The sequence below is a fragment of the Hemicordylus capensis genome, chromosome 2 (genome assembly GCF_027244095.1).
Source record: "Hemicordylus capensis ecotype Gifberg chromosome 2, rHemCap1.1.pri, whole genome shotgun sequence".
NCBI lineage: Eukaryota > Metazoa > Chordata > Lepidosauria > Squamata > Cordylidae > Hemicordylus > Hemicordylus capensis.
Window position 1 is genome coordinate 237312995 of NC_069658.1, and position 25931 is coordinate 237338925.

Here is a 25931-nt window from a genome sequence, read left to right on the forward strand (position 1 = left end):
AAGCGGTCTCAGCTTTGAACGCAGCAAAACACAGCTTCTGAGGGTTTTTTGTATTTAGTTTTTAGAGTTTTCTAGTGGGTTTTTAGTGGGTTGATGGGAGGGGGGCGTATGGGCATATGTTTAGATTATTCTTGTTAGGTCCTGTAGTAGTGGTTGTAGATTCTTTTCAATCTCGTTGTTCTGCACAGGACAATGACAATAAAGATTTATCTATCTATCTATCACCCCTCCCCCTGTAGCTCCCATTACGGAGTGGTGCATTATGGGAATCCACCTCCCCTCCACCAATAGAGGTTGCTCACCACATTGCAATACTTTAGTAGGTCAACGTATTGTCCTGCTTTGACTTTTGGATCTCTCCCACTTTCAAGCATACAAATAATCCCCTATGGTCATCTCATTCACTGGCACATCTGGTGGCAGCAGGGAGTACCTCCCTATTAACTATAGCACGACTCCTGTGACGGTGAATTTGTATATAGTGCCTTTCAGCAATAGCTCTTCTGACAGTGGCTTACATAGAAAAGTAAATGACAGATAAATAAGAGCCTTGCCCTTGTCCCAAAAGGACCAGTCTGAAAGGAAACATAAGGTAGGCACCAGCAGCCATCATGGGAGGGATGCTGTCTTGGGGCTGGACAGGGAGATATGCACACGCTTTCCGTGAATATCTCGTGGTGGCCATGAGTTCCCTAAGTTAAAGAGATCCTTTTTGTGAAGAGGTTAGTCCTGTATCTATCGCCAATACACTTACTTGATCCCCTTTTCCACTCAGGCTGCAACTTTTGCAACCTTAACTCTTTGCTCCCTGCACCCAGCAAACTAATTCCTCCTCTTTTGGGGGAAGAAGAACAAAGGTCAGAGAGGTAGAAAGAGACAAGAGCTGCACAACGAGCACTGCGGGTTCTTGTTGGACTATCGCCCTTTGCGGGTCACACGCATCCTGAAGGGGGTGGGAAGACGCTCTATCTCTCTGCTCTATCATGCTTTGTCTCCGAGAGGAAGGGAATTGTGGAAAGCGGCGGGATCCGCTGCAGAGCAAATGCCCCTTTTGATGCTGAATGGAGCATTTCCTGGGTGGGTGGAGCTAGTGTCCATCGTGACGTGAGGCAGCAAAGCGACTTCACTTCCCTGCTTTTAGCCGGAGGCGCTCCTGGAAGCGTCTTTCACCCCGAAGTCAGAAGGAGCTGCAGCGTCCACGCCTCTCCCTTTGGGGGAAGGTGACCCTGGTCTTCTCCCGCGGCGGGAGGGGGGGCGGAATCTGGTGAGGCGCTCGTAACATTGAGAGAGAGAGAGGGGTCGGGGGGGGGGCGCAGAGTGGGAAAAGGAGGAAGGAGGGATGGAGGGAGGGTGGCTGGAGACCTCCAGGCAGGGAGGCAGACAGAGCACAAGGGCAGGGCGGCACATAAGGCAGGCAGCTGCTCGTGGGTGGTGGGGGCTAGGCTGGGAGGCACACTTGGCGCGCATGCATGGGTAGTTGGGATGAGCTGCATGGTAAAGGATCTCCTCTCCTCTTTCTTAAAGATCCCGCTCGCCAACTGTTGCTTAGGTCAGTGTTGTCTGCACTGACCGGCAGCAGCTCTCCAGGTTTGTCCCCCCTCGCCTGCACACCCTCCTTTGGCCCGGCCGATGCCAGGGAATAAACGTGGGGTTCTTGCGTGCAGAAAGCTCCTGAAAGGGAGGAATAAAGGAGAAGTAGGTGTTGTAGAACGGTGAAGCAGATACAGTGGTGCGGGGCGGGGGAAGCCCAAGGGAGGACTAAGGGGGAGGCTAGTTCTGTGGCCCTTAAGGAAAGACGCCCCCCCCCACACACCCCCCTTTCCCACCCTCTCTTTCTAGTTCCTCTTTGATTACTAGCATTTGTCTCCTTTTTCTCCACAAAGTGGAATTTGGGTGTCACAGACCTCCGTCCCTTGGAAGGTACCGTTTGGAGGCTGCTTTGGAGCAGATTAAAAATGGAAAAGGGAGACTCGGCTGGCCATGAAGCAGGAAAAGGCCCTGAAACCAACCTGGCTGGGAGCACTGGGGAATTCTGGGAAAGGACAGAGAAGAAGATCCAGGAAGAGGACACCAGCAGCTCAGATGCACAGTGCCAGCGCTTCAGGCAGTTGTGCTACCAGGAGACCAAGGGGCCTCGAGAGGTTTGCAGCCAGCTTCACCAGCTTTGTCGACAGTGGTTGAAGCCAGAGAGATGCACAAAAGCTCAGATGCTGGACCTGGTGATCCTGGAGCTGTTCCTGACCGTCCTGCCCCCGGAGATGGAGAGATGGGTGAGAGAATGCGGAGCGGAGACCAGTTCCCAGGCGGTGTCCCTGGCAGAAGGTTTCCTCTTGAGCCAGGCAGAGGAGAAGCAGCAGGAAGATCAGCAGGTGAGAGAGGCTTCATCCAGGGAGTTGCCAAGAGCTGAGAATGACCTGCCCACCCCACCCCACTCTTCTCTTTGGTTAGGGGCCTTCTCTTGGGGATGGGGCCATCGCTCAGTGGGGGAACATCTGCTTGCATATAGAAGGTCCCAGGTTCACTCCCTGCCATCTCCAGCTAGGGCTGGAAAGGGCTCCTGCCTGAAACCGTGGCGAGCCACCACCAGTTAGCATAGACAGTACTGGGCTGGATGGAGGAAGGTCTGACTCTGTATATGGCAGCTTTTCTTGGGTCTGGTGGCTTAGCTCAGTGGAAGAACATCTGACTGTGTGCAGAAGGAAGGTCTGGGAAGGACTTGTATCTGAAATCTTGGAGAGATGCTGCCAGTTAGTGCACGGAGCTAGATGGACTAAGGGTCTCTAAGGCAGCTTCCTATGTTGCTGTGGGTCTTTCCTGGCCTCTTCTCTTTCTTAATCCCTCTATCCCTGTTCCCTGCCTTGGACCTTCTCTTCTGTCTATTTCAGACGCAAGGACTGTTGACAGAAGCGGTCCCTGATTTCCATGAGGCAGAGACGGACCCATCGGACACTAGGCATATGCCCTTGTCCAGGGAGACCTTGCATGAGGAGGGCAGTGGTGCCTCCTTGCTGGGTAAGGCGAGATGGGCAAGACTCTTTTCTGTCCTCCCCAGGGGCGTAGCAAGGTTGGAGTGGGCCCAGAGACAAGATTTTAAAATGGGCCCCCCCCACTCAAAGTCCAGGGCCTCCGCACACCCCAGGCCCCCAAGGATTTAAGTCTGATATTCCAAAATAAGTATGCTGCCTGCAAATACATTTCACTGAATACACACACACACGTCACAATATATAGTGATATACATTGAGTACTATACATTTGTATTACTTTTAATGCCTAGAACACACTAGAAAGATGAATTATTAAAATGGGCCCCTCGCTGCAGATTAGCAAAGGAGACTTTCAACCATGCAGGGTGAACCTATGTTTGTTTTCCCAGAATTCTGAACAAATTCAGTCAAGTTTGATTGCAGGAGGTTTTTCACAGGAGGCTTTTAAAGCCCTTTAACACACATCTCCTCTGGAATGGAGGTGCTGCATTCACATGTTGGCCAGATTTACCCTGAAGTCCCTGCAAGTTATTGGGGAGCAGTTCACACACAAGAAAAATAAAATAAAAGCACCACACATGCTTCACAGTTCTCTCTCAGACCTTCTGGGTTGCAAAACAACTTGAACATAAGTGCATTTATAAATGAATGAATGAATAAATAAAATTAATAAAATACTGTTCCAGAAGTTTTTGCAATTTTCTGCCATGAAACAAGCCACTTATAGGACTTTTTAGATAGTTTTTTTTAAGTCAGCAAATTTTCCAAGCTGTTTCAAAATAAATATTCAGAGACTTCTCGGTCCCCCCCCCCCATATCCAAGCCCTATGGCAAGCAGATCTCTATATATGGGGGGGGGGGGGCGGGAAAAGTAACCACAAAAAGGAGTTCACACTCTACCTGGCAAATGCTGGTCTGGGTTGAGCAGGGCAGCAAGAGGTATTCTGCTGCCGAGAACACTCTGGCTGCCTCCTCCTTCCTGGCTTGCTTGGGCCCTACTCGAGTTCAGGCTTCACTGCGGCCTACATGGAGGCCTCTGGGAAGCCCCGCCCACCCGCCGATCAGCTGAGAGGCGGGAGAAAAGGAGCTCTTTGCAGCTGGGCTGCTGCTTCGATTGCGGGCCAGCAGAACAAGCAGGAGAGACGGCGAAGAGGGCAAGTGGCTGAGAGGCTATGGGGCTGGGCAGGGGGCAATGGGGAGTCACATGAGGTGCCTCTGGGGTGCCCCTCCAGGCAGTGGGGCCCCCAGACAACTGTCTCCCCTTGCCCTATCATTGTTATGCGCCTGGTCCTCCCTCAAATATCCCTGCTGACTGTGGTCTCCTTTTATGTTTCCCTGCTCCTGTTTGAGGAAGATCCTCCTCTCTAGCCTCTCAAAATGTTTTAAAGCTCTTTTGTTTTAGGAGTTTCATATGGAAGGACTCCTGCATGAACCCTTGGAAAGTCACTGCCAGTCAGTGTAAGCAATACTGAGCCAGATGGACCAATGGTCTGTCTCAGTAGAAGGCAACTTGTTCCTACAAGTGGCAAGACTGCCCCATTCACTGTATGATTGCCTGCCCCCCTCCCCACCCCATTTGAAGAATTTGTTCTGCAGACAAGCAACACTGACCTCGTAACAGTTCAGCACCTGCCAAGGGAATGTTTGGGAGTCCACTGATATCCTCCCCTTTTACTTTGGAAAAACCGTCCAGAAGTAAAATGTCCCCCACCTCTCCTCTTCAGGCCTTTTCTCCAGCCTCTCCCCCAGTTTTAAGGATGTACTGAATTATGACAGTTGTCGACATTATGTGCCCACATATGCATGTTGTGTTGTTGCTTCTGCACAAAGCTAACATGGAGTGGTTTTTGAAATTCTCATTTTTAAAAAAAGATTTGTGTTGGGTTTTCTTATATATTCTCTCTCTCATTCTCCTACAACTTCCCATCACTTTTCTGTCCTTTGCAGGGGCTGGCATGACTCTGCCTCTGCATTCTCAGCCATCTCTTCCTTCGGGTGGAGTGGGAGGCGCTTCAGGACGACCAGATCAGGTATGGAAGGATTGCTGGGGAAAGAGGATGGAGGAGGGAGAAGAAATGCCTTGTTCCTCCCCAGGAGCCCATACGGGCAGCCACCCTCCATCTTTACTGGCCCCCTTATCACTGCTAGAGATGTGCACAAAACTGGAAACCCCAGTTCGGTTTGAGTAGATCCAGACACCTCTGGTCATTTTCCGCCCGTTAGGCATCTCTCTGTGGTGGCTGTGGCCATTTTGGAGGCTGCTCCACATGCCCGATGGCCATCTGCATGGCCGGAGGGGGGCCATCAGGGTACCTCCCCCCCTGGGGCCACGACAGCATCCTCCGGAGCCCATCAATGTCCCTAAGTCTGCCATTAATTTTTCTTCAAATAAACCAAAAAACACCCCCCCCCCCAAGCTGGCCCTGGACTGACCTGGTGGGTTCAGTGCGACTTTGAGGCCTTGAGCCAGGCCAGTTCGAGTGCGAGCCAACTCGACCTCGAGCCAGCTCTCACATCCCTAATCACTGGCTTGAAGCCCATGATATATGTTCACAGGGTCAGCCACCCAACCTCCTAACCCCTCTCCTTCCTTCCATGCCCACCCTCCTGTATTCTGCCTTTTAGCCCTAAAAGGGACTGCCTTACAAGACTTCATTTCCTCTCCCTGCATCATCTCCCAGGGTTTCTACAGAGGGGAGGGACCTTTTAGCTCCTGGTGGCAGGCAGGCAATGGCTTTTTGGGCCATTCTCGCCCAGTCAAGGGCGGACGTCCTCCCAGTTTCCTCGTTCTCTCCTGCCTGCCAGCATGGTTGCCACTGGCTTTGTGCAGAGCCGAGAGAAGAACTGAGGGGAACATGGGTAATAGATGCAAGAAATCTACCACAGAACCAGTGAACAATGAGAAAGGCAATAAATGCAGAGGCACAAAGCAAGATAAAGCCAAACTACACAAATAATGACAAATTCCCACAGGCACTCATGTTACAACAGCAAGTAAATACAATAGTAAGTGCAGAGCCAGGAAACCCCCAGATGTTGATCGGCTTGGCACCCAGTCTAGTGAGTGCCCTGCCCTACTGGGCGTTGGGGGAAAGTCCAAATGCCCCTTTCCTTCTCAGCTCACCTTACCTGAACAGTTCTTCTGACTATTGCTTAGGAGAAACAGAACCGTGATGTGATCTTCAAGGGAAGAAATATGTTCTCCTTTCTCTCTTTCAGGGCCAGGTGACCTTTGAGGACGTGGCCGTGCATTTCACAGAGGAGGAGTGGGCTCTGCTGGATTCTGGCCAAAAGACTCTGCACAGGGAAGTCATGGAAGAGAATGGTTGGATTGTGGCCTCTCTGGGTGAGACTCCCTCTTTTTCCTTTAGAAGGCATCAGAAGTATCAGACTAGTTTGCTGTGATGGTGGCAGCATGGCAGTGTAGTCTACTTGTCAGGGAGGGCCGGTGAGGTGTACTTGTCGATGTCAAACAAGAAGCTGGAAGATCCGGGTCAGAATGTCCCTCAGTGATCCATCTCATTGGGTGGCTCTGAACCCAGAATCTCTTAGCCCAACATATCTTGTAGGGTTGTTGTGAGGCTAGGAGGTGAGGAAGGGTGGAATAGAAATGCAATTAATAATGGTAAAGAAAGAGGCTATTCCCACCACCAACCAAAACTGGGCTAAGGGATCCCAGCCCGGTTTTGGCCGGTCGTGTGCCGCCACGGGAGTTAAGAACATAAGAACAGTCCTGCTGGATCGGGCCCAAGGCCCATCTAGTCCAACATCCTGTTTTACACAGTGGCCCACCAGATGCTGCTAGAAGCCTACAGGCAGGAGTTGGAGATATGCCCTCTCTCCTGCTGTTACTCCCCTGCAACTGATTGTGCGGTTACCGGCATCTCGCCCTCTAAAAGGCCCTCCCCCAACAAGGTTAGCAGAGCGAACGCTCCGCTAACCCCATTTTTGTGACCGTGGGTTGCAACGGTGCGGCTCTGTGGCTCTCCCCTGACTTGGAGGCTAGAACAAGCCTCCTAGTGTCAGGGAGAGGGGGCTCTCCAGAATGCCCTGCACACTTGAGAGGGGCATTCTGGGACTTCTGGGGGCCTGGCAGACCCTGATCTCCATGAGGGAGACAGTAATTGTGTGGGTGGCCAAACTGGCCGCCCAGGGTGGGCTTTCCGCTCATCTGTTGGGAGAGTGGGCCAAACTTGCTCTCCCTGCAGAACCCGCTAAGGCTCTCCACACTGCTCATGTGGAGAGCCTTAAAGCCTCCTTGAGGCGCCCCTGTCTGACAGACCCTGAGGAGGTGACACTTCCTCATATGGGCTCAGACCCTTGATCCATCTGACTCACTAGGACCCTGACTGGTCCCAACTCTCCAGGGTTTCCGATGAAGAATTCCCCAGGGCTGCATGGAGACTGAAGCTGGGGCCTCCTGCAGGCCAAGCAGACGCTCTGCCCCTGAGCTGCAGCCCCTCCCCTCAGGAGGCTGACCGTCTGCAGGGAGGGCGATTATAACGTATATGATACCTCTGAGAGGGAGATGTATGAGCCCGCTTTATATAAAATGTATAGCTTATATCTTATCCCAGTTAATCCTCTCTCCCCAAAAAGTGAACAACTTTGGTCTTAGGCTGAGCTAAGCCAAAGATGATTCAGACAGGTTTTAAAAAATGTAGAGGAGGGATTCTTTTCTGTACCAATATCTCTTTTATTGCAAAAATCAAAATTATATCAGAATCAATACTGAGTTGCATGGACACTAAGTCAAGGCACACATACAACTAGATGTTCAGTTTCCAAAATACAGTAGCATATACAAAATACAAGGAGAAAGTACTAAAAGGAACCTAAAATATACAAAACAGTTCCTATTTCTCCAGGAATACAGCTTGCACAAAAGCAATTTCCTTCCTTGATGTTTTCATGCCACAGCAGTATCCACTCCAGGTCTTCTCCAGGAAGCCTCCTACTGGCCTCTCTAATGTATGAGAGAGGTGGCACCCTTCACTCTCACTCCCCGCCCCGCCTCCCACTTCAAAACCTGTCAGAAGCTGAGGACCTCATTGTCATGCCTGGTTTTGTTGTGACTGGGAGGAGAGACGTGAAGGCCCTACACAGAGTGCATAACAACAGGTGTGCAAACAAGGCCTCACTGGAAGCCTCCACAGAATGTCTTTACCGAGGTCAAAAGGGCTCATTATGTCAATCAAACACCCACCCAAAATGGAACGCTCTCTGTGACAAGTGGCACCCCACTCGTCAGCCTGGGACTCTACTAGTGACGGGGGTCAGTACCCCAAACTAGAGAGGTTAACAGTCTTATACTTACCAGTATTACTGAGCAATCTCTATTTATCTCTACTTCTCTTTGTCTTCTCTTTCTCTTTCACTGTGGCCATCATGCTCACCCCGAGTAGCGTAGCTGAGGGCTGCGTGAGGAGAAGGTTTACCACTCTGGATACAGAATGAACTTTTAAATAAAAGAAAATCAAGTTTATTCATGTACAAGCAGCTTAAAGGTTTTTCTCTGCCAAAGCAGGGCTTGACACTTGTAAGGGTTTCTTTAATCATAGTAACAAGCCTTGGCTAAAGTGTAAATAATGTGAGATGTAAGATGGTGAGACACAGACTTCACCCACTGGCAGACATTTTACACAGTGTAAATTGACAGACTGTACTATTTATCTAAGTATATGACTGAGATAGCCACAGTTGGATCGCCTGTCACCTATAGACACAGATCCTGTCCGACCCCATCCCTCCCTGGAACCCCACCAGTCTCAGAACAGACCTCTCTAGAAACCCTCTAGCTAGCTCTCTATGTCCCTATCTATGGGCTTTTCTAAGCCCTATATGATACACCGAGTGTTCAGTAGTTCAGTTTAACTGCCTCTCTCTGCTCCATTCGGAAGCCTCCCCCTTAGGAATCCCACCTTGAGGGTGGTTTGTTGGGCTTCAAAAGATTATTGATAGGACTGTAGCTGCTTCCAACTATCACACTGTCCATAAAAGGATCGCAGCCTTCCAAAGCATCTTGAGAGAGGGAGATCCAGCATCTGTTAAGCATATAGAAGAACAGGCCTTGTTGAAGGAGAACCAGTATGATTTCTTCAAGGGAAGGTATTGCCTCACTAACCTTTTGGAGTTTTTGAGAGTTTCAAAAGGCATATGGATAAAGGTGATCCGGTTGACATTGTATACTTGGACTTCCAAGAAGCTTTTGATAAAGTTCCCCAACAAAGGCTCTTGAGTAAACTTAGCAGTTATGGAATAAGGGGACAGGTTCATGTGTGGATAGGTAACTGGTTGAAGGACAGGAAACAGAGTAGGACGAAATGGACATTATTCATAATGGAGGTAGGTAGGAAGTGGGGTCCCTCAGGTATTGGTACTGGGACCAGTGCTCTTTAACTTGTTCATAAACGATCTAGACTTTGACCAGCGGAGTGGCCAAATTTGCAGATAGACACAAAACTATTTAGGGTAGTGAAATCCACAACGGATTGTGAGGAACTCCAAAAAGATCTCTCCAAACCAGGGGACTGGGCGACAAAATGGCAAATGAGGTTCAATGTGAGCAAGTGTAAAGTGATGCAAATTGGGGCAAAAAACACCAACTTCACATATATGCTGATGGGATCTGAGCTGTTGGTGACTAAAAAGGAGAGGGATCTTGGGGTCGTGGTGGACAGCTCATTGAAAGTGTTGTCTCAATGCACGGCAGCTGACAAAAAAAGCTAATTCCATGCTAGGAATCATTAGGATGGGGGTTGAAAATAAAAGTGCCATTTTATTTTCTCTTATAATGCCCTTATACAAATCTCTGGTGCGGCCACATCTGGAGTGCTGTGCACAGCTTTGGTCACCCTATCTTAAGAAGATTATTATAGAACTGGAAAAAGTGCAAAGAGGGCAACCAAAATGATCAGGGGCTTGGAGCACCTTCCTTCTGAGGCTAGGCTACAGCATCTGGGGCTCTTTATCATGGAAAAGAGGCGACTAAGGGGAGACTTGATCAAAGTGTCTAAAATTATGCATGGAGTGGAAAGGGTGGACAGAGAGAAATTTTTCTCCTTCTCTCACAATGCTAGAACCAGGGGTCACCCCATGAAACTGAAGGTCGGGAAATTAAGGACTGACAAGGAAGTACTTTTTCACACAGGGCATCATTAATTTATGGAGTTCCTTGCCATGGGATGTGCTGATGGCCAACCGCTTGGATGGCTTTAAAAGGGGCTTAGACAGATTCATGGAGGAGAAGTCTATCAATGGCTACTAGTCTGGTGGCTGTGGGCCATCTCCGTCCTCAAAGGCACGATGCCTCTCAATCCCAGTTGCAGGGGAGCAACCGCAGGAGAGAGGGCATGCACATACGTCTTGCCTGAGGGCTCTCCAGAGGGACCTGGTGGGCCACTTTGTGAAACAGGGTGCTGGACTAGATGGGCCATGTGCCTGATCCAGCAGAGCTGTTCTTATGTTCTTACCTGTACAGACACTCATCCTGGGGGAGGTTCCCCTCTCAGCTATGTAATGTGAGCAGAAGGGTAGCTGGGAGGTCACTTCAGCTGTGTTTGGGCTGTTCCAGCTGCCAGGCTGCAGAAGCCCCCGTGGGAGGTGGGTGTCACGATCTCACTCTACTGAAGAAGCTGACCAGAGACTTTTGACACAATAGCCAGTTGGAATTGTAGAATAAGAACAGCCCTGCTGGATCAGATCCAAGGCCCATCTAGTCCAGCATCCTGTTTTGCACAGTAGCCCACCAGATGCCGTTGGAAGCCACAGGCAGGAGTTGAGGGCATGCCCTCTCTCCTGCTGTTACTCCCCTGCAGCTGGTATTCAGAGGCATCCTGCCTTTGAGGCTGGAGGTGGCCCACAGCTCTCCGACTAGTAGCCGTTGATAGACCTCTTTCCCATGAAGTTATCTAAACCCTTCTTAAAGCCACCCAGGTTGTTGGCTGTCACCACATCTTGTGGCAGAGAATTCCACAAGTTGATGATGTGTTGTGTGAAAAAGTACTTCTGTTTGTTGGTCCTAAATTTCTTCGCAATCAATTTCATGGGATGATCCCTGGTTCTAGTGTTATGTGAGAGGGAGAAGAATTTCTCTCTATCCACTTTCTCCACACCATGCATGATTTTATAGACCTCTATCCTGTCACCCCGCAGTCGTCTTTCCCCCCACTGGTTCTTACCATTCTACTTGGTTTCTGTTACACCCACTATATCTATGTTTTCATTAGTAACCAAGTACTCCAGCTCACCAATCTTGGCTCGGAATTCTTCTGGCATTGGTGTATAGACACCTATATGCCAGGTCCCTCTCCTGGTGCTGGTGTGTGCTTTCCTGCTTACCATCATTTGTCCTATTTGGCAAGCTGTCCTGTGTTTCCTTCTGCTCAACTCCTGGCTCTGCTCTGTCCCCTTCTGGTTTATCCAAAACATGTTCACCCTCACCCCTTAGGGGATTTTGCTGGCTGCAGCAGATCCTACTATTTAGTTCCAGGCCATTATTTAGTATAATGCCATAAATATTCTCAGAGTATCTAATTGCACTAGCCATTTGAGCCCAATCCAAGCTTAATCACTACCTGTTCCCAAACCCCCACATGTATCTTATCAAAGACTTTGAGGCAATTCTCACAATCGCCCCCAAACGGGCCAATGGAGCCCGGCCCGCTTTGGGGCGATCGTGGGCTGCAACAGGAGCTGCACGGCTCCTGGCAGCTAATCGCCCTAAATACCCCTCCCCTAAGATGAGGTTAATGGAGCGGGTGCTTCGTTAATCTCCTCTTTTGGCTTGCCTGTTGCCGCGGCATGCGGTGACACACGATAGACCCCTGACCTCCCGGGCTTGGGGGTCTCTACAGGATTCCCCATGTGCTTGCGTGAGGCATCCTGGAACTTTTGGGGGCCTCGTGGCCCCCAATCCCCGCAGCCCCCGCCGGTTCCGTGACAGCGCCGGCAGTCGTGTGGGCGGCCGATCCGGCGGCATCAAAGAACCCACACAGGAGAGAAGCCATAAAAATGCTTGGAGTGTGGAAAGACCTTCTGCCAGAAGCGAAATCTTACTATACATCATAGAATCCAGACCGGGGAGAAACCACATAACTGCTTGGAGTGTGGAAAGGGCCAATGCAGGCTTACTGTGCATCAGAGAACGCATGCAGGAGAGAAGCCACGTAACTGATTTGAGTGTGGATAGAGCTTTGGCAAAAAGTGAGCTGGAATTGGTGCTCCCGGCAGTTAACCGCCCTAAATAGCCCTCCCCGAAGACAAGGAGCAAATATTCCGTTAACCTCCTTTTTGCTCATGTGTTCCTGCGGCGTGCAGTGACACAAGAGTAGACCCCTGGGGGGTCTTGGGGGTCTCTCCAGGATGCCCCGCGCACTTGCCCCTGGAACTTGTGGGGGCCGCGTGGCCCCCGATCCCCACAGTCCTCACCACCAGCTTTCTCTCCCAACTCCCAATGTTTTTAGTACAATATAACCAAAATTCAATCTCCAGTACATATGATTTATTAAGTTCATATTTTATTTTATTATGTTTTTTATTTGTACACTGCCCCAAACTTCCGTCTCTCAATGACCAACAAATATTGATACAACTCCTCGGAGGGTTGTGTAGCATATGAAGTTCAATTGAACGACCGGACCAGCCGGTCATTTCGACTGAACTGCTTCGGCACATCACAGTTCGATTTCTATTTATTCCAATTCGAATTGAACTGCAGTTTTGTCTGGTTTGCACACCCCTAGCAGATATTCTATTTTGTTGCTTCATCTGTTTCAGTTTAGAAGCCTAAATTTCTTCACCTGCTGATTTCTCTCCCAACTCCCATTTTTTTTTAGTACAATATAACAGAAACTCAATCTCCAATGCATATGATTTGTGAAGTACATATTTTATTTTATTATATATTTTATTTCTACACTGCCCCAAACGTCCATCTCTGAATGACCAACAAACATTTATAAAATTCCTGAGAGGGGTGTGTAGCATATGAAGTTAATAATGCCTTGGGCTTTTCCCCCTAAAGACTCTCTTAGCTTTTTGTAACTTTTTAAAAATAGGGTGCATATCTTATTATACAGCTCCTTATAAAACATTTAAGAGCATCCCATACTAGTGAGAATGAAGCTATAGACCCCCTATTAAAATGAAACAATTCTTCCACCTCCCTTTCAAGCTATTCCACAAAATACATAGCATTCAGCAAGGAAGTATTCATATACTATCTAAATGAAGTATTACACCGGCCTTCTAGTGCCAAACTAACTTAACGGGAGCATAACAGGGGTCTAAGGCCAGTTCTGTTTGCTGTATGTTTTCCTTTCTTTTCTCAGTCTGAGTCCAATAGCTTTTAGTGTAATCACATAGACAGCAAATATGGAAAAAGCTGCCAACCTTTCTTCTCATAATCTTTCCTGAAGGCTCCTTTTCTATCCTAGGTTGTGACCAATTTTCTGGCTTCATCCCAGCAGGTGACAGTCGGAGGAGGAAGGAGGAGGCAAATCCTTTTGGAGGATATTTGGGAAGTGTAAGATGGAAGAAGAAGGAAAAACAGAAAAAGAAAACGGAAACAAAATGGAAGAAGAGGATTGGACCATTTGCTACTCAGCCTGGTGATGTCCATGAAAATGGAATGCAAAAAACAATGCAGAAAGAAAGAGAAAGAAGGCTGCAGAATCTGAGAAGGAAAAGCTTCAGTTCAAGCTTTAAACTTCAGTGGAAAATGCCCAGAGATGAGAAATCATATACATGCTTGGAGTGCGGAAGGAGTTTCAGACGGAAGGGAAATCTTACTAGGCATCAAAGAACCCATACTGGAGAGAAACCATATAAATGCTTGGAGTGTGGAAGAAGCTTCAGCACTAATGCCCACCTTACTGTGCATCAAAGAACACACACAGGAGAGAAACCATATAAATGTCTGGTGTGTGGAAAGAGCTTCAGTGAAAGTGGAACACTTACTGTGCATCAAAGAACACACACAGGAGAGAAACCATATAAATGTCTGGTGTGTGGAAAGAGCTTCAGTGAAAGTGGAACACTTACTGTGCATCAACGAACCCACACAGGAGAGAAACCATATAAATGCTTGGAGTGTGGAAAGAACTTTAATGAGAATGGAAAGCTTACTGTGCATCAACGAACTCACACAGGAATGAAACCATATAAATGCTTGGAGTGTGGCAAGAGTTTCATCCATAAGGTAGCTCTTACTTTACATTGTAGAATCCATACTGGGGAAAAACCATATAAATGTTTGGAGTGTGGAAAGAGCTTCAGTGAAAGTGGAAAGCTTACTGTGCATCAACGAACCCACACAGGAGAGAAACCATATATATGCTTGGAGTGTGGAAGGAGCTTCAGGGAGAATGGAAAGCTTACTAGGCATCAAAGAATCCATACAGGAGAGAAACTATATAAATGTATGGAGTGTGGAAAAAGCTTCAGTCAAAATGGAACACTTACTATGCATCAAAGAACCCACACAGGGGAGAAACCATATAAATGTCTGGTGTGTGGAAAGAGCTTCAGTGTGAATGGAACACTTGCTATACATAAAAGAACCCACACAGGAGAGAAACCGTATAAATGCTTGGAGTGTGCAAAGAGCTACAGCAGCAATGCATGCCTTACTGTGCATCAAAGAACCCACACAGAGAAACCATATAAATGCTTGGAGTGTGGAAAGAGCTTCAGCGTGAATGGGAAGCTTACTGTACATCAAAGAACACACACTGGAGAGAAACCATACAAATGTCTGGTGTGTGGAAAGAGCTTCAGTGAAAGTGGAAATCTTACTAGGCATCAAAGAATCCACACTGGTGTGAAACCATATAAATGTTTGGAGTGTTGAAAAAGCTTCAGCGGCGATACATGCCTTACTGTGCATCTAAGAACCCACACAGGAGAGAAACCACACCATGCATAATTGTGTAGACCTCTATCATGCCTCCCCTCAGTCGTCATTTTTCTAAACGAAAAAGCCTCAGGTGGTGCAGCCTTGCCTCTAGGTGCTCTAGGCCCCTGATCATCTTGATTGCCTTCTTCTGCAAGTTTTCCAGTTCTACAATGTCCTTCTTAAGATCTGGTGACCGGAAATGAACACAGTACTCCAAATGTGGCTGTACCATAGTTTTGTATAAGGGCCTCATAATATTAGCAGTTTTATTTTCAATCCCCTTTCTGATAATTCCAAGCATGGAATTTGCCTTTTTCACAGCTGCTGCACATTGAACCAAGACTTTCAATGAGCTGTCCACCACAACCCCAAGATCCCTCTCCTGACAGCCTGATCTCATAAGAGTATATGTGAAGTTGGGTTTTTTTGCCCCAGTGTGCACCATTTTACACTTTATTTTATTCATTCTTTAATTCATTCATTCATTCATTCATTCAATTTTTATACCACCCTTCCAAAAAGGCTCAGGGCACTTGCTAACATTGAACCGCATTTGCCATTTTGTTGCCCACTCCCCCAGTGTGGAGAGCTCCTTTTCACAATAACTCTTTGCAATCTCTTTTGGTATTCACTACCTTAATTAGTTGGGTGTCATCTGCAAATTTGGCCACCTCATTGCTTACCCCAACTTCTGAACCATTTATCAATAAATTAAGAAGCACTGCTCCCAGTACAGATCCCTGGGGAACCCCACCTCCTACCTATCTCCATTTAGAGAACTTTCCCTTTATAATCTCTGCTCTGCTTCCTGTCCTGCAATCAGTTACCAATCCACACATGAAACTGTCCCCTTATCCCATGACTGCTAAGTTTTCTCAAAGAGTCTATGATGAGGAACTTTGTTGAAAGCTTTTTGAAAGTCCAGGTATACTGTGTCCACTGGATAGCCTTTATCCACACACCTGTTGACACTCTCAAAGAACTCCAAAAGGTTGGCGAGGCAAGACGTACCACTGCAGAAGCCCAATTGGCTGATGGAAGAGGAATCTGTCACATAGTACTCCTATGTTATCATTATGCTCCTCTTCATAATGAAGGGGAAAGAAGAACCAAGGAAGTGCTGGAAAGATTTAAAATCATGATGCAACTTCAGGTTGAGCTCCTCCAAAAGCTGTTGTGATCCAAACGTTTCCTGCAAATGTTTTTAGTTTCTCTTTCAGTATTTTCTGCTTAGTTAAAATAGGAGAAAATGTGAGGCCAGAGTCCTCATAATAAATGAATACATCAACTTCTTTCCCTAAAACAGAGGAATGAAAGATGGATGACAAAGAGTCCTTGTTATAGATAATGTTACGAGCACATGTGCCATAACCTTAGGCTTTAAGGTAGCAACTCAGAAGCATGTGGAATTCAGGCCTGTGTCTGATTTCATTTTCTATTAAGAAATGAATTAAGGCCTGGACTGAAGGTGAACTGACACCCAGGTCAACTGCTCTGTGAAGGAGGAGGCAATCCAGCATTGGTTTTTGTTTTTGTTTTTTTGCAAATTCAATTTTTATTGATTTTAACAATAGCAATATTATCATTGACAGCATTGTATTGTGAAATGGGTACTCAAGGCCAGGCCTGAGCTAATCAATATGCTAAAATGTGACTCACTACCAGATAATGTCTGAGGAAGAGGCCAGAGGCTGATCTCCCCTCTCCTGTTGCAAGAAATCTATGTTAATCTTTGTCAGTGATGGCTCTGCTATGCCCAAAGGGGATTACTCTGTTGCTGTCTATAGAAATTCCACCCTAGGAGAACACCTGTAGATTTAGTCCTTCTACTAACACTTTAACACCTTTTGGGGTCAGACTGGCAAATCGGGGAAGATGCAATTTGTAGCTCTGAGATGCAGATGTGCTTTGGGCAATGTTCCCCCTCCCTTCTAAGCACACAGTTTACAGAAGATGAGATTCAGATCTCTCTGGCCTGGCCAATATCCTGAATAATTAAAAGACATTGTCCAGAAGGTAACAGCGTTGTCACCCCTTTTTGGGGACCCAGGAAAAGAGGAGATTTGAATAGATTCTATGAGAGATCAAAGGAAAATACACTATAGAGAATGAGGCTACTGGACAGAGAGTTAGCAGTCTTTTGCCTATGGGCATCTTGTGTCTACATTCAAGATCTGCTCACAAGCGATCCCAGAGTTTGCTGCTAAGCCGCGGGGCAACAAGCAGGAACTCTGTCCATGGACAGGAGCTGTCTGTGACTTCTACTGCGCAGTGAGAAGTCAAGACTTCCCCAGCCATGGTGCTCTGACTCTCAGCCGTGATCTGAGCAACTGCAACAACTCCTGTCTCCAGCCAGAGGCCTCGCTCCTTCAGCTGAAAGATCCTGCGTTCTCAAGTCTCTCTGATCCTGGTAATATGCCTCTACAAGCCTTGGGGTCTTTCTATCTTCCCCCCTCCTTCTCCTTCCCGCCCTTTTTTCCTCTACTAACTCCTGATCCACCCCCAAACCATGCCAGCCCTCAGCCTTCCTCCCCGCCCTTTTCCGTCTGTATCTGAATTATATTAGGCTCTAGGAAGATTTAATACACACACATATGGTAGTTAGGAACACTGGTTGAATATTGGTGCTGGCTAGGATGTTCTGTTTTAAATGCTGTAAGTAATATATTGATAGAGTGTTCTGCTTTCTGCTCAGCTTGATTGCTGCTGTTATTCTTTTATACTCAATAATGCCCATTGAATCCTTTTAGGAATGGTTTGATCTCCTTTCTTCCTTGCGCCCAGATCCTACGTGGTCACTATATAAAAGAACTTGGTCACTTGGTGACACTATGGGACAGGCCTAATTTTGTATGCTAGCTAATGAGCATATTTGGTATATAAATCAGGCCTGGACCGTAACAATAACCTTTTATGATGATGACCCCCCCCCCGCCCCCCGCCGAGAAAGCAATACAAATTCCATTTCTGACCATCATTGTTGTCAAGATATTTATGAATCTTTCCCCACGGTCATTATCTAGAGCAGGGAGGCCGATTCATGTCCATTTGAAATACAGAAGTAGTTTCACAACCCCCACATACTGGGTTTCTTCTTTTGGAGCCACTTGGTAGACAAAAGGGAATATCCTCTATAATAAAATGGTTAGGTGTGCGCCTGTGTCTCTGCGCCGGTGGCTTTCTCGGCCGTTCTGGGCAGGGCCGGCCCGGCAGCGGAAGGGCAGCCGACAGTGGGCCCCGATACCATGGGATGAAGGTGGGAATGGGGGGAGCGGTGGCTGTCCGGCAGCAGCGCGCAATGACAAACAAGCGGCGGCAGCGGCCACGGCAGGTCGCGTGGCATGACGGGCCCAGTCGCTGCCTCCTGCTGCTGCTTCACCGCCGCTTCCAAAGTAAACTGTTTGCCGCCCGGGAGGAAGAGCGGCGGGCTGGTAAAAAAATAAAATAAAAATGCAGGGGGGGGGGAGAAAGGGCAGGGGGAGGGACAAGAGGGAGTGGGGCAGGGGGAGGGGCAAGAGGGAGTGGGGAAGGGGGGAGGGGCAAGAGGGAGTGCGGTGGGGGGAGGGGCAGGAGGGAGTGGGGTGGGGAGGGGCAAGAGGGAGTGTGGCGGGGGAGGGGGAGGGGCAAGAGGGAGTAAGGTGGGGGAGGGGCAAGGGCAAGTGGGAGTAGGGCGGGGGAGGGGCAGGGGCAAGAGGGAGTGGGGCAGGGCTAGGGGCAAGGGCAAGAGGGAGTGGGACAGGGGGAGTGGCAAGGGCAAGAGTGAGTGGGGCAGGGGGAGGCGCAAGAGGGAGTGGGGGAGGGGAAAGGGGCAAGAGGGACTGGGACAGGAGGGTGAGAGGGAGGGGAGGGTGAGAGAGGGGGGAGGGGGAGGGGGAGGGAGGGCAAGAGATTGGGGTGGGAGGGAGGGGAAGAGAGGTAACAGTGTGGGGCCAGAGGAGGCAGTGGGCCCAGCCGGGTGGAGGAGAAGGGAAAAACGTAACCCAACTAGCGCCCATTATTTTAACGGGCTTAAAAATACGAGTAGTTTTATAATTAAGGACATGAGCAACACATCCATAGCTGAGCTAAAAAGGAAAGGAAAATAGTGTTTTGTTTTTGTTTTCAAGACAAAGATATTTGTCTTGATATTTGTCAATATGGGATTTTTTGATATTTGTCAATATGGATATTTGTCAAAAAGGGATTATTAAGAACTACTGTGTTTACCCAAATACAATATGACTCTGAATTTAAGATTAGCCCTTTTTAAAAATTGAGGCGGAACACTGGTTATACTCTTTTTACTCAAAAGGAAGAGGTCTCAATTTTAGATGACCCCCTGATTTCTAATGTTGTTTATTATTTATTTATTGAATTTATATACTGCCTAGTATAGAAATCTCTAGCTGGTGTACAGAATTAAAGGATAATATAAAATAAAAAACATTTAAAATACATGAAAAAAGAAAAATCATAATAGATAACACATTAAAATTTAAAAATTAAATTTCAGTTAAAAGCCTGGGGAAACAGGTACGTCTTCAGGGTCCTCCTAAAAACAAACAGAGAAGGAGATGCTCTTATTTCAGCAGGGAGCGTGTTCCAAGGCCCTGGGGCAGCCACAGAGAAGGCCCCGTCTCGGGTTGCTACCAAACGAGTTCTTGGCAACTGTAACAGGACCTCTCCAGATGATCTTAATAGGCAACAGGGTTCATGTTAGAGAAGGTGCTCTCTTAAGTACCCTGGACCTAAGCCATTAAGGGCTTTATAGGTAATAACTAGCACTTTCTATTTCGTTCGGAAACATATCGGCAGCCAGTGCCGGTCTTTTAGAATCTGTGTTCTACGGTCCCTTCGGGGAAAGCCAGAGACCAATCTGGCCGCCACATTCTGTACCAATTGTAGTTTCCAAACTATGTACAAAGGCAGCCCCACATAGAGTGCATTACAGTAGTCAAGCCTAGAGGTTACCAAGATATGTACCACAGTTTTGAGGTCATTTGTCTCCAGAAATGGACATATCTGTTGTATCAGCCAAAGAGGGTCCAGTCTAAATTCCTTAGGGCTATCTTTTCAACCCCCTGCTGTGTGTCAAATGCTAAGCTGGGTTTGGAAGCGGGCTTGTCAAGTTTGGAGTCCTGTGCCTAGACTTATATTTCAACTTTTGGTTGAAATTTATTTATTCCAGTTCTGGCCTAGCTCCCCTAATTTTTAAGGATGAACATTCCTCTGGATGCATCTAATTACTGAAAAGTTAAAATCATATGGGTTGTCAATGGAATATCTTCTCCCTCTGGGCCATGATAATGCTAAGGTGATCCTTAAGAGGTGTATTATTGATATGGGTATCCCTGGTGCCCCAGGTTGAGGCAGTGGCCAGAGGTGCCTTTTATTGGCTTCGGCTGATGCAACCAGATGCAACCGCTGGCTCAATCACCTTGCCCAACCAAAGAAGATTAGAGACAAGTCTGTAATGCACTAACTCCGACTGATCCAGTGCAGGTTTCTTGAAAAGTGGCCTAATAATAGCCTCCTTAAGACAAAGAGGCATCCTGCCCTCCCTCAGAGAAGCATTTATGCAGGGGCGTAACTACCATTAGGCAAGGGGAGGTGGCTGCCTGGGGGCCCCCACGCCTCAAGGCCCCCCCCAGAGGCAAGTCACATGAGGCAAGTCACATGACTATATATTGTGAAGTGTGTTTGTGCATTCAGCGAGGGGCCCATTTTAAAATTCTGTCTCTGGGCCCACTCCAGGCTTGTTACACCCCCGCATTTGTGATATTTACCTGACCCTCTGGTAATACGAACTTGGGGGAGACCTAGAAGCCTTCTCACGATCAGTGAGAATGGCTTGCGGGCGGGCTGCGAGGAAGGCAGGTTACACTCACCCTCCCCACAGACGATCAGATCTTGCTGGCTCGCCAGGGCGGGCGAATTGCCCATCCAGATGCACACTGACTACTGCCGCCTGTATCTCTGGAGGTCCGGGAAGGGTGCCAGGATGTGATGTCTTGCGTCACATCCTGTACACGCTTTACACATATGATTGTGTTCCCAATTACTTCAGCAATAGGATTATTAAGTTTGCAGATGACACGACTGTGGTTGGTCTGATTACTGCTGGAGAAGGGGAGTCGGCCTATAGGAAGGAGGTGGAGAGGCTGACAGAGTGGTGTAGGGAGAATAACTTATTCCTCAATTTAAAGAAAACAAAGGAGATCATTGTGGATTTCAGGAAATGCAAATTGGATTTCCAGCCACTCATTATTGAAGGGATTTGTGTGGAACGGGTTTCGGTGTTTAGATTTCTGGGAATGGAGCTGAGAGATGACCTGACATGGGGAGCAAACACCAAAGATCTGGTGAAGAGAGCACAGCAGAGATTATACTTCTTGAGAGTTCTCCGGAGGACTAATCTCTCAAGTAATCTATTGTTGGTGTTTTATCGCTGTGCTATAGAGAGTGTGATGACTTATGGGATCTGTGTGTGGTTTGGGAGTTGTACAGCCAGAGAAAGAACACTGCTGTCCAAGGTTGTTAAGACTGCGGAGAAAATAATTGGGTGTACTCTTCCTACTTTAGATCAAATCTATGCCACTAGGTGTTATAATAAAGCTGTAGAGATAGCGCAGGATCCCATGCACCCTGGAAATGATCTCTTTCAGCTTCTGCCTTCGAGAAGGAGGTATAGGGTCATAAAGACCAGGACCAGCCGCTTGAGAAGTAGCTTCTACCCAAAAGCGGTCTCAGCTTTGAACGCAGCAAAACACAGCTTCTGAGGGTTTTTTGTATTTAGTTTTTAGAGTTTTCTAGTGGGTTTTTAGTGGGTTGATGGGAGGGGGGCGTATGGGCATATGTTTAGATTATTCTTGTTAGGTCCTGTAGTAGTGGTTGTAGATTCTTTTCAATCTCGTTGTTCTGCACAGGACAATGACAATAAAGATTTATCTATCTATCTATCACCCCTCCCCCTGTAGCTCCCATTACGGAGTGGTGCATTATGGGAATCCACCTCCCCTCCACCAATAGAGGTTGCTCACCACATTGCAATACTGTAGTAGGTCAACGTATTGTCCTGCTTTGACTTTTGGATCTCTCCCACTTTCAAGCATACAAATAATCCCCTATGGTCATCTCATTCACTGGCACATCTGGTGGCAGCAGGGAGTACCTCCCTATTAACTATAGCACGACTCCTGTGACGGTGAATTTGTATATAGTGCCTTTCAGCAATAGCTCTTCTGACAGTGGCTTACATAGAAAAGTAAATGACAGATAAATAAGAGCCTTGCCCTTGTCCCAAAAGGACCAGTCTGAAAGGAAACATAAGGTAGGCACCAGCAGCCATCATGGGAGGGATGCTGTCTTGGGGCTGGACAGGGAGATATGCACACGCTTTCCGTGAATATCTCGTGGTGGCCATGAGTTCCCTAAGTTAAAGAGATCCTTTTTGTGAAGAGGTTAGTCCTGTATCTATCGCCAATACACTTACTTGAGCCCCTTTTCCACTCACCCCGCAACTTTTGCAACCTTAACTCTTTGCTCCCTGCACCCAGCAAACTAATTCCTCCTCTTTTGGGGGAAGAAGAACAAAGGTCAGAGAGGTAGAAAGAGACAAGAGCTGCACAACGAGCACTGCGGGTTCTTGTTGGACTATCGCCCTTTGCGGGTCACACGCATCCTGAAGGGGGTGGGAAGACGCTCTATCTCTCTGCTCTATCATGTTTTGTCTCCGAGAGGAAGGGAATTGTGGAAAGCGGCGGGATCCGCTGCAGAGCAAATGCCCCTTTTGATGCTGAATGGAGCATTTCCTGGGTGGGTGGAGCTAGTGTCCATCGTGACGTGAGGCAGCAAAGCGACTTCACTTCCCTGCTTTTAGCCGGAGGCGCTCCTGGAAGCGTCTTTCACCCCGAAGTCAGAAGGAGCTGCAGCATCCATGCCTCTCCCTTTGGGGGAAGGTGACCCTGGTCTTCTCCCGCGGCGGGAGGGGGGGCGGAATCTGGTGAGGCGCTCGTACATTGAGAGAGAGAGAGGGGTCGGGGGGGGCGCAGAGTGGGAAAAGGAGGAAGGAGGGATGGAGGGAGGGTGGCTGGAAACCTCCAAGCAGAGAGGCAGACAGAGCACAAGGGCAGGGCGGCACATAAGGCAGGCAGCTGCTCGTGGGTGGTGGGGGCTAGGCTGGGAGGCACACTTGGCGCGCATGCATGGGTAGTTGGGATGAGCTGCATGGTAAAGGATCTCCTCTCCTCTTTCTTAAAGATCCCGCTCGCCAACTGTTGCTTAGGTCAGTGTTGTCTGCACTGACCGGCAGCAGCTCTCCAGGTTTGTCCCCCCTCGCCTGCACACCCTCCTTTGGCCCGGCCGATGCCAGGGAATAAACGTGGGGTTCTTGCGTGCAGAAAGCTCCTGAAAGGGAGGAATAAAGGAGAAGTAGGTGTTGTAGAACGGTGAAGCAGATACAGTGGTGCGGGGCGGGGGAAGCCCAAGGGAGGACTAAGGGGGAGGCTAGTTCTGTGGCCCTTAAGGAAAGACGCCCCCCCCCCACACACCCCTTTCCCACCCTCTCTTTCTAGTTCCTCTTTGATTACTAGCATTTGTCTCCTTTTTCTCCACAAAGTGGAATTTGGGTGTCACAGACCTCCGTCCCTTGGAAGGTACCGTTTGGAGGCTGCTTCGGAGCAGATTAAAAATGGAAAAGGGAGACTCGGCTGGCCATGAAGCAGGAAAAGGCCCTGAAGCCAACCTGGCTGGGAGCACTGGGGAATTCTGGGAAAGGACAGAGAAGAAGATCCAGGAAGAGGACACCAGCAGCTCAGATGCACAGTGCCAGCGCTTCAGGGAGTTGTGCTACCAGGAGACCAAGGGGCCTCGAGAGGTTTGCAGCCAGCTTCACCAGCTTTGTCGACAGTGGTTGAAGCCAGAGAGATGCACAAAAGCTCAGATGCTGGACCTGGTGATCCTGGAGCAGTTCCTGACTGTCCTGCCCCCGGAGATGGAGAGATGGGTGAGAGAATGCGGAGCGGAGACCAGTTCCCAGGCGGTGTCCCTGGCAGAAGGTTTCCTCTTGAGCCAGGCAGAGGAGAAGCAGCAGGAAGATCAGCAGGTGAGAGAGGCTTCATCCAGGGAGTTGCCAAGAGCTGAGAATGACCTGCCCACCCCACCCCACTCTTCTCTTTGGTTAGGGGCCTTCTCTTGGGGATGGGGCCATCGCTCAGTGGGGGAACATCTGCTTGCATATAGAAGGTCCCAGGTTCACTCCCTGGCATCTCCAGCTAGGGCTGGAAAGGGCTCCTGCCTGAAACCTTGGCGAGCCACCACCAGTTAGCATAGACAGTACTGGGCTGGATGGAGGAAGGTCTGACTCTGTATACGGCAGCTTTTCTTGGGTCTGGTGGCTTAGCTCAGTGGAAGAACATCTGACTGTGTGCAGAAGGAAGGTCTGGGAAGGACTTGTATCTGAAATCTTGGAGAGATGCTGCCAGTTAGTGCACGGAGCTAGATGGACTAAGGGTCTCTAAGGCAGCTTCCTATGTTGCTGTGGGTCTTTCCTGGCCTCTTCTCTTTCTTAATCCCTCTATCCCTGTTCCCTGCCTTGGACCTTCTCTTCTGTCTATTTCAGACGCAAGGACTGTTGACAGAAGCGGTCCCTGATTTCCATGAGGCAGAGACGGACCCATCGGACACTAGGCATATGCCCTTGTCCAGGGAGACCTTGCATGAGGAGGGCAGTGGTGCCTCCTTGCTGGGTAAGGCGAGATGGGCAAGACTCTTTTCTGTCCTCCCCAGGGGCGTAGCAAGGTTGGAGTGGGCCCAGAGACAAGATTTTAAAATGGGCCCCCCCCACTCAAAGTCCAGGGCCTCCGCACACCCCAGGCCCCCAAGGATTTAAGTCTGATATTCCAAAATAAGTATGCTGCCTGCAAATACATTTCACTGAATACACACACACACGTCACAATATATAGTGATATACATTGAGTACTATACATTTGTATTACTTTTAATGCCTAGAACACACTAGAAAGATGAATTATTAAAATGGGCCCCTCGCTGCAGATTAGCAAAGGAGACTTTCAACCATGCAGGGTGAACCTTTGTTTGTTTTCCCAGAATTCTGAACAAATTCAGTCAAGTTTGATTGCAGGAGGTTTTTCACAGGAGGCTTTTAAAGCCCTTTAACACACATCTCCTCTGGAATGGAGGTGCTGCATTCACATGTTGGCCAGATTTACCCTGAAGTCCCTGCAAGTTATTGGGGAGCAGTTCACACACAAGAAAAATAAAATAAAAGCACCACACATGCTTCACAGTTCTCTCTCAGACCTTCTGGGTTGCAAAACAACTTGAACATAAGTGCATTTATAAATGAATGAATGAATAAATAAAATTAATAAAATACTGTTCCAGAAGTTTTTGCAATTTTCTGCCATGAAACAAGCCACTTATAGGACTTTTTAGATAGTTTTTTTTAAGTCAGCAAATTTTCCAAGCTGTTTCAAAATAAATATTCAGAGACTTCTCGGTCCCCCCCCCCATATCCAAGCCCTATGGCAAGCAGATCCCTATATATGGGGGGGGGGCGCGGGAAAAGTAACCACAAAAAGGAGTTCACACTCTACCTGGCAAATGCTGGTCTGGGTTGAGCAGGGCAGCAAGGGGTCTTCTGCTGCCGAGAACACTCTGGCTGCCTCCTCCTTCCTGGCTTGCTTGGGCCCTACTCGAGTTCAGGCTTCACTGCGGCCTACACGGAGGCCTCCGGGAAGCCCCGCCCACCCACCGATTAGCTGAGAGGCGGGAGAAAAGGAGCTCTTTGCAGCTTGCCTGCTGCTACGATTGCGGGCCAGCAGAACAAGCAGGAGAGACGGCGAAGAGGGCAAGTGGCTGAGAGGCTATGGGGCTGGGCAGGGGGCAATGGGGAGTCACATGAGGTGCCTCTGGGGTGCCCCTCCAGGCAGTGGGGCCCCCAGACAACTGTCTCCCCTTGCCCTATCATTGTTATGCGCCTGGTCCTCCCTCAAATATCCCTGCTGACTGTGGTCTCCTTTTATGTTTCCCTGCTCCTGTTTGAG

At 48.5% G+C, this 25931-nt stretch overlaps 2 protein-coding genes and 1 long non-coding RNA gene across 4 annotated transcripts in view; 2 read left to right on the forward strand and 1 right to left on the reverse strand.

Moving 5' to 3' along the window:
- The first annotated feature begins 874 nt into the window (after window positions 1–874).
- LOC128346273 (zinc finger protein ZFP2-like) lies at window positions 875–17632 on the forward strand. Of its 2 annotated transcripts, XM_053299403.1 has the most exons (7): window positions 875–1264; window positions 1525–1695; window positions 1884–2369; window positions 2886–3012; window positions 4935–5017; window positions 6207–6333; window positions 13454–17632. In XM_053299403.1, the coding sequence occupies exons 2-7, from the start codon at window positions 1630–1632 to the stop codon at window positions 14836–14838; spliced, it is 2274 nt and encodes a 757-aa protein (XP_053155378.1). In that variant the 5' UTR covers window positions 875–1264; window positions 1525–1629; the 3' UTR covers window positions 14839–17632. The 2 variants fall into 2 exon arrangements, with proteins under 2 accessions (XP_053155378.1, XP_053155379.1); XM_053299404.1 differs by lacking the exon at window positions 1525–1695 and having other exon boundaries at window positions 877–1264.
- Window positions 5942–25580, reverse strand: LOC128346287 (uncharacterized). The gene is made up of 3 exons (XR_008316873.1): window positions 25482–25580; window positions 8305–8445; window positions 5942–6569 (listed from the first exon to the last, which is right to left on the reverse strand). It is a non-coding gene; the product is annotated as an uncharacterized LOC128346287 (long non-coding RNA).
- LOC128346285 (zinc finger protein 420-like) overlaps window positions 22634–25931 on the forward strand; it is a 43168-nt gene continuing 39870 nt past the window's right edge. Inside the window, exons 1-3 of the mRNA XM_053299427.1 lie at window positions 22634–22864; window positions 23480–23965; window positions 24482–24608. Of these exons, the coding sequence (XP_053155402.1) occupies window positions 22799–22864; window positions 23480–23965; window positions 24482–24608 (679 nt within the window). The 5' untranslated portion in view covers window positions 22634–22798. The remainder of the gene's footprint in view (window positions 22865–23479; window positions 23966–24481; window positions 24609–25931) is intronic.

Coding starts and splice junctions, on each gene's coding strand:
- LOC128346273 (XM_053299403.1), top strand. CDS start 1,630: ATGCCAGGGAATAAACGTGGGGTTCTTGCGTGCAGAAAGCTCCTGAAA. Junction 1,696..1,883: donor AAGGGAGGAATAAAGGAGAA/GTAGGTGTTGTA, acceptor TTCTCCACAAAG/TGGAATTTGGGTGTCACAGA. Junction 2,370..2,885: donor AGCAGCAGGAAGATCAGCAG/GTGAGAGAGGCT, acceptor TGTCTATTTCAG/ACGCAAGGACTGTTGACAGA.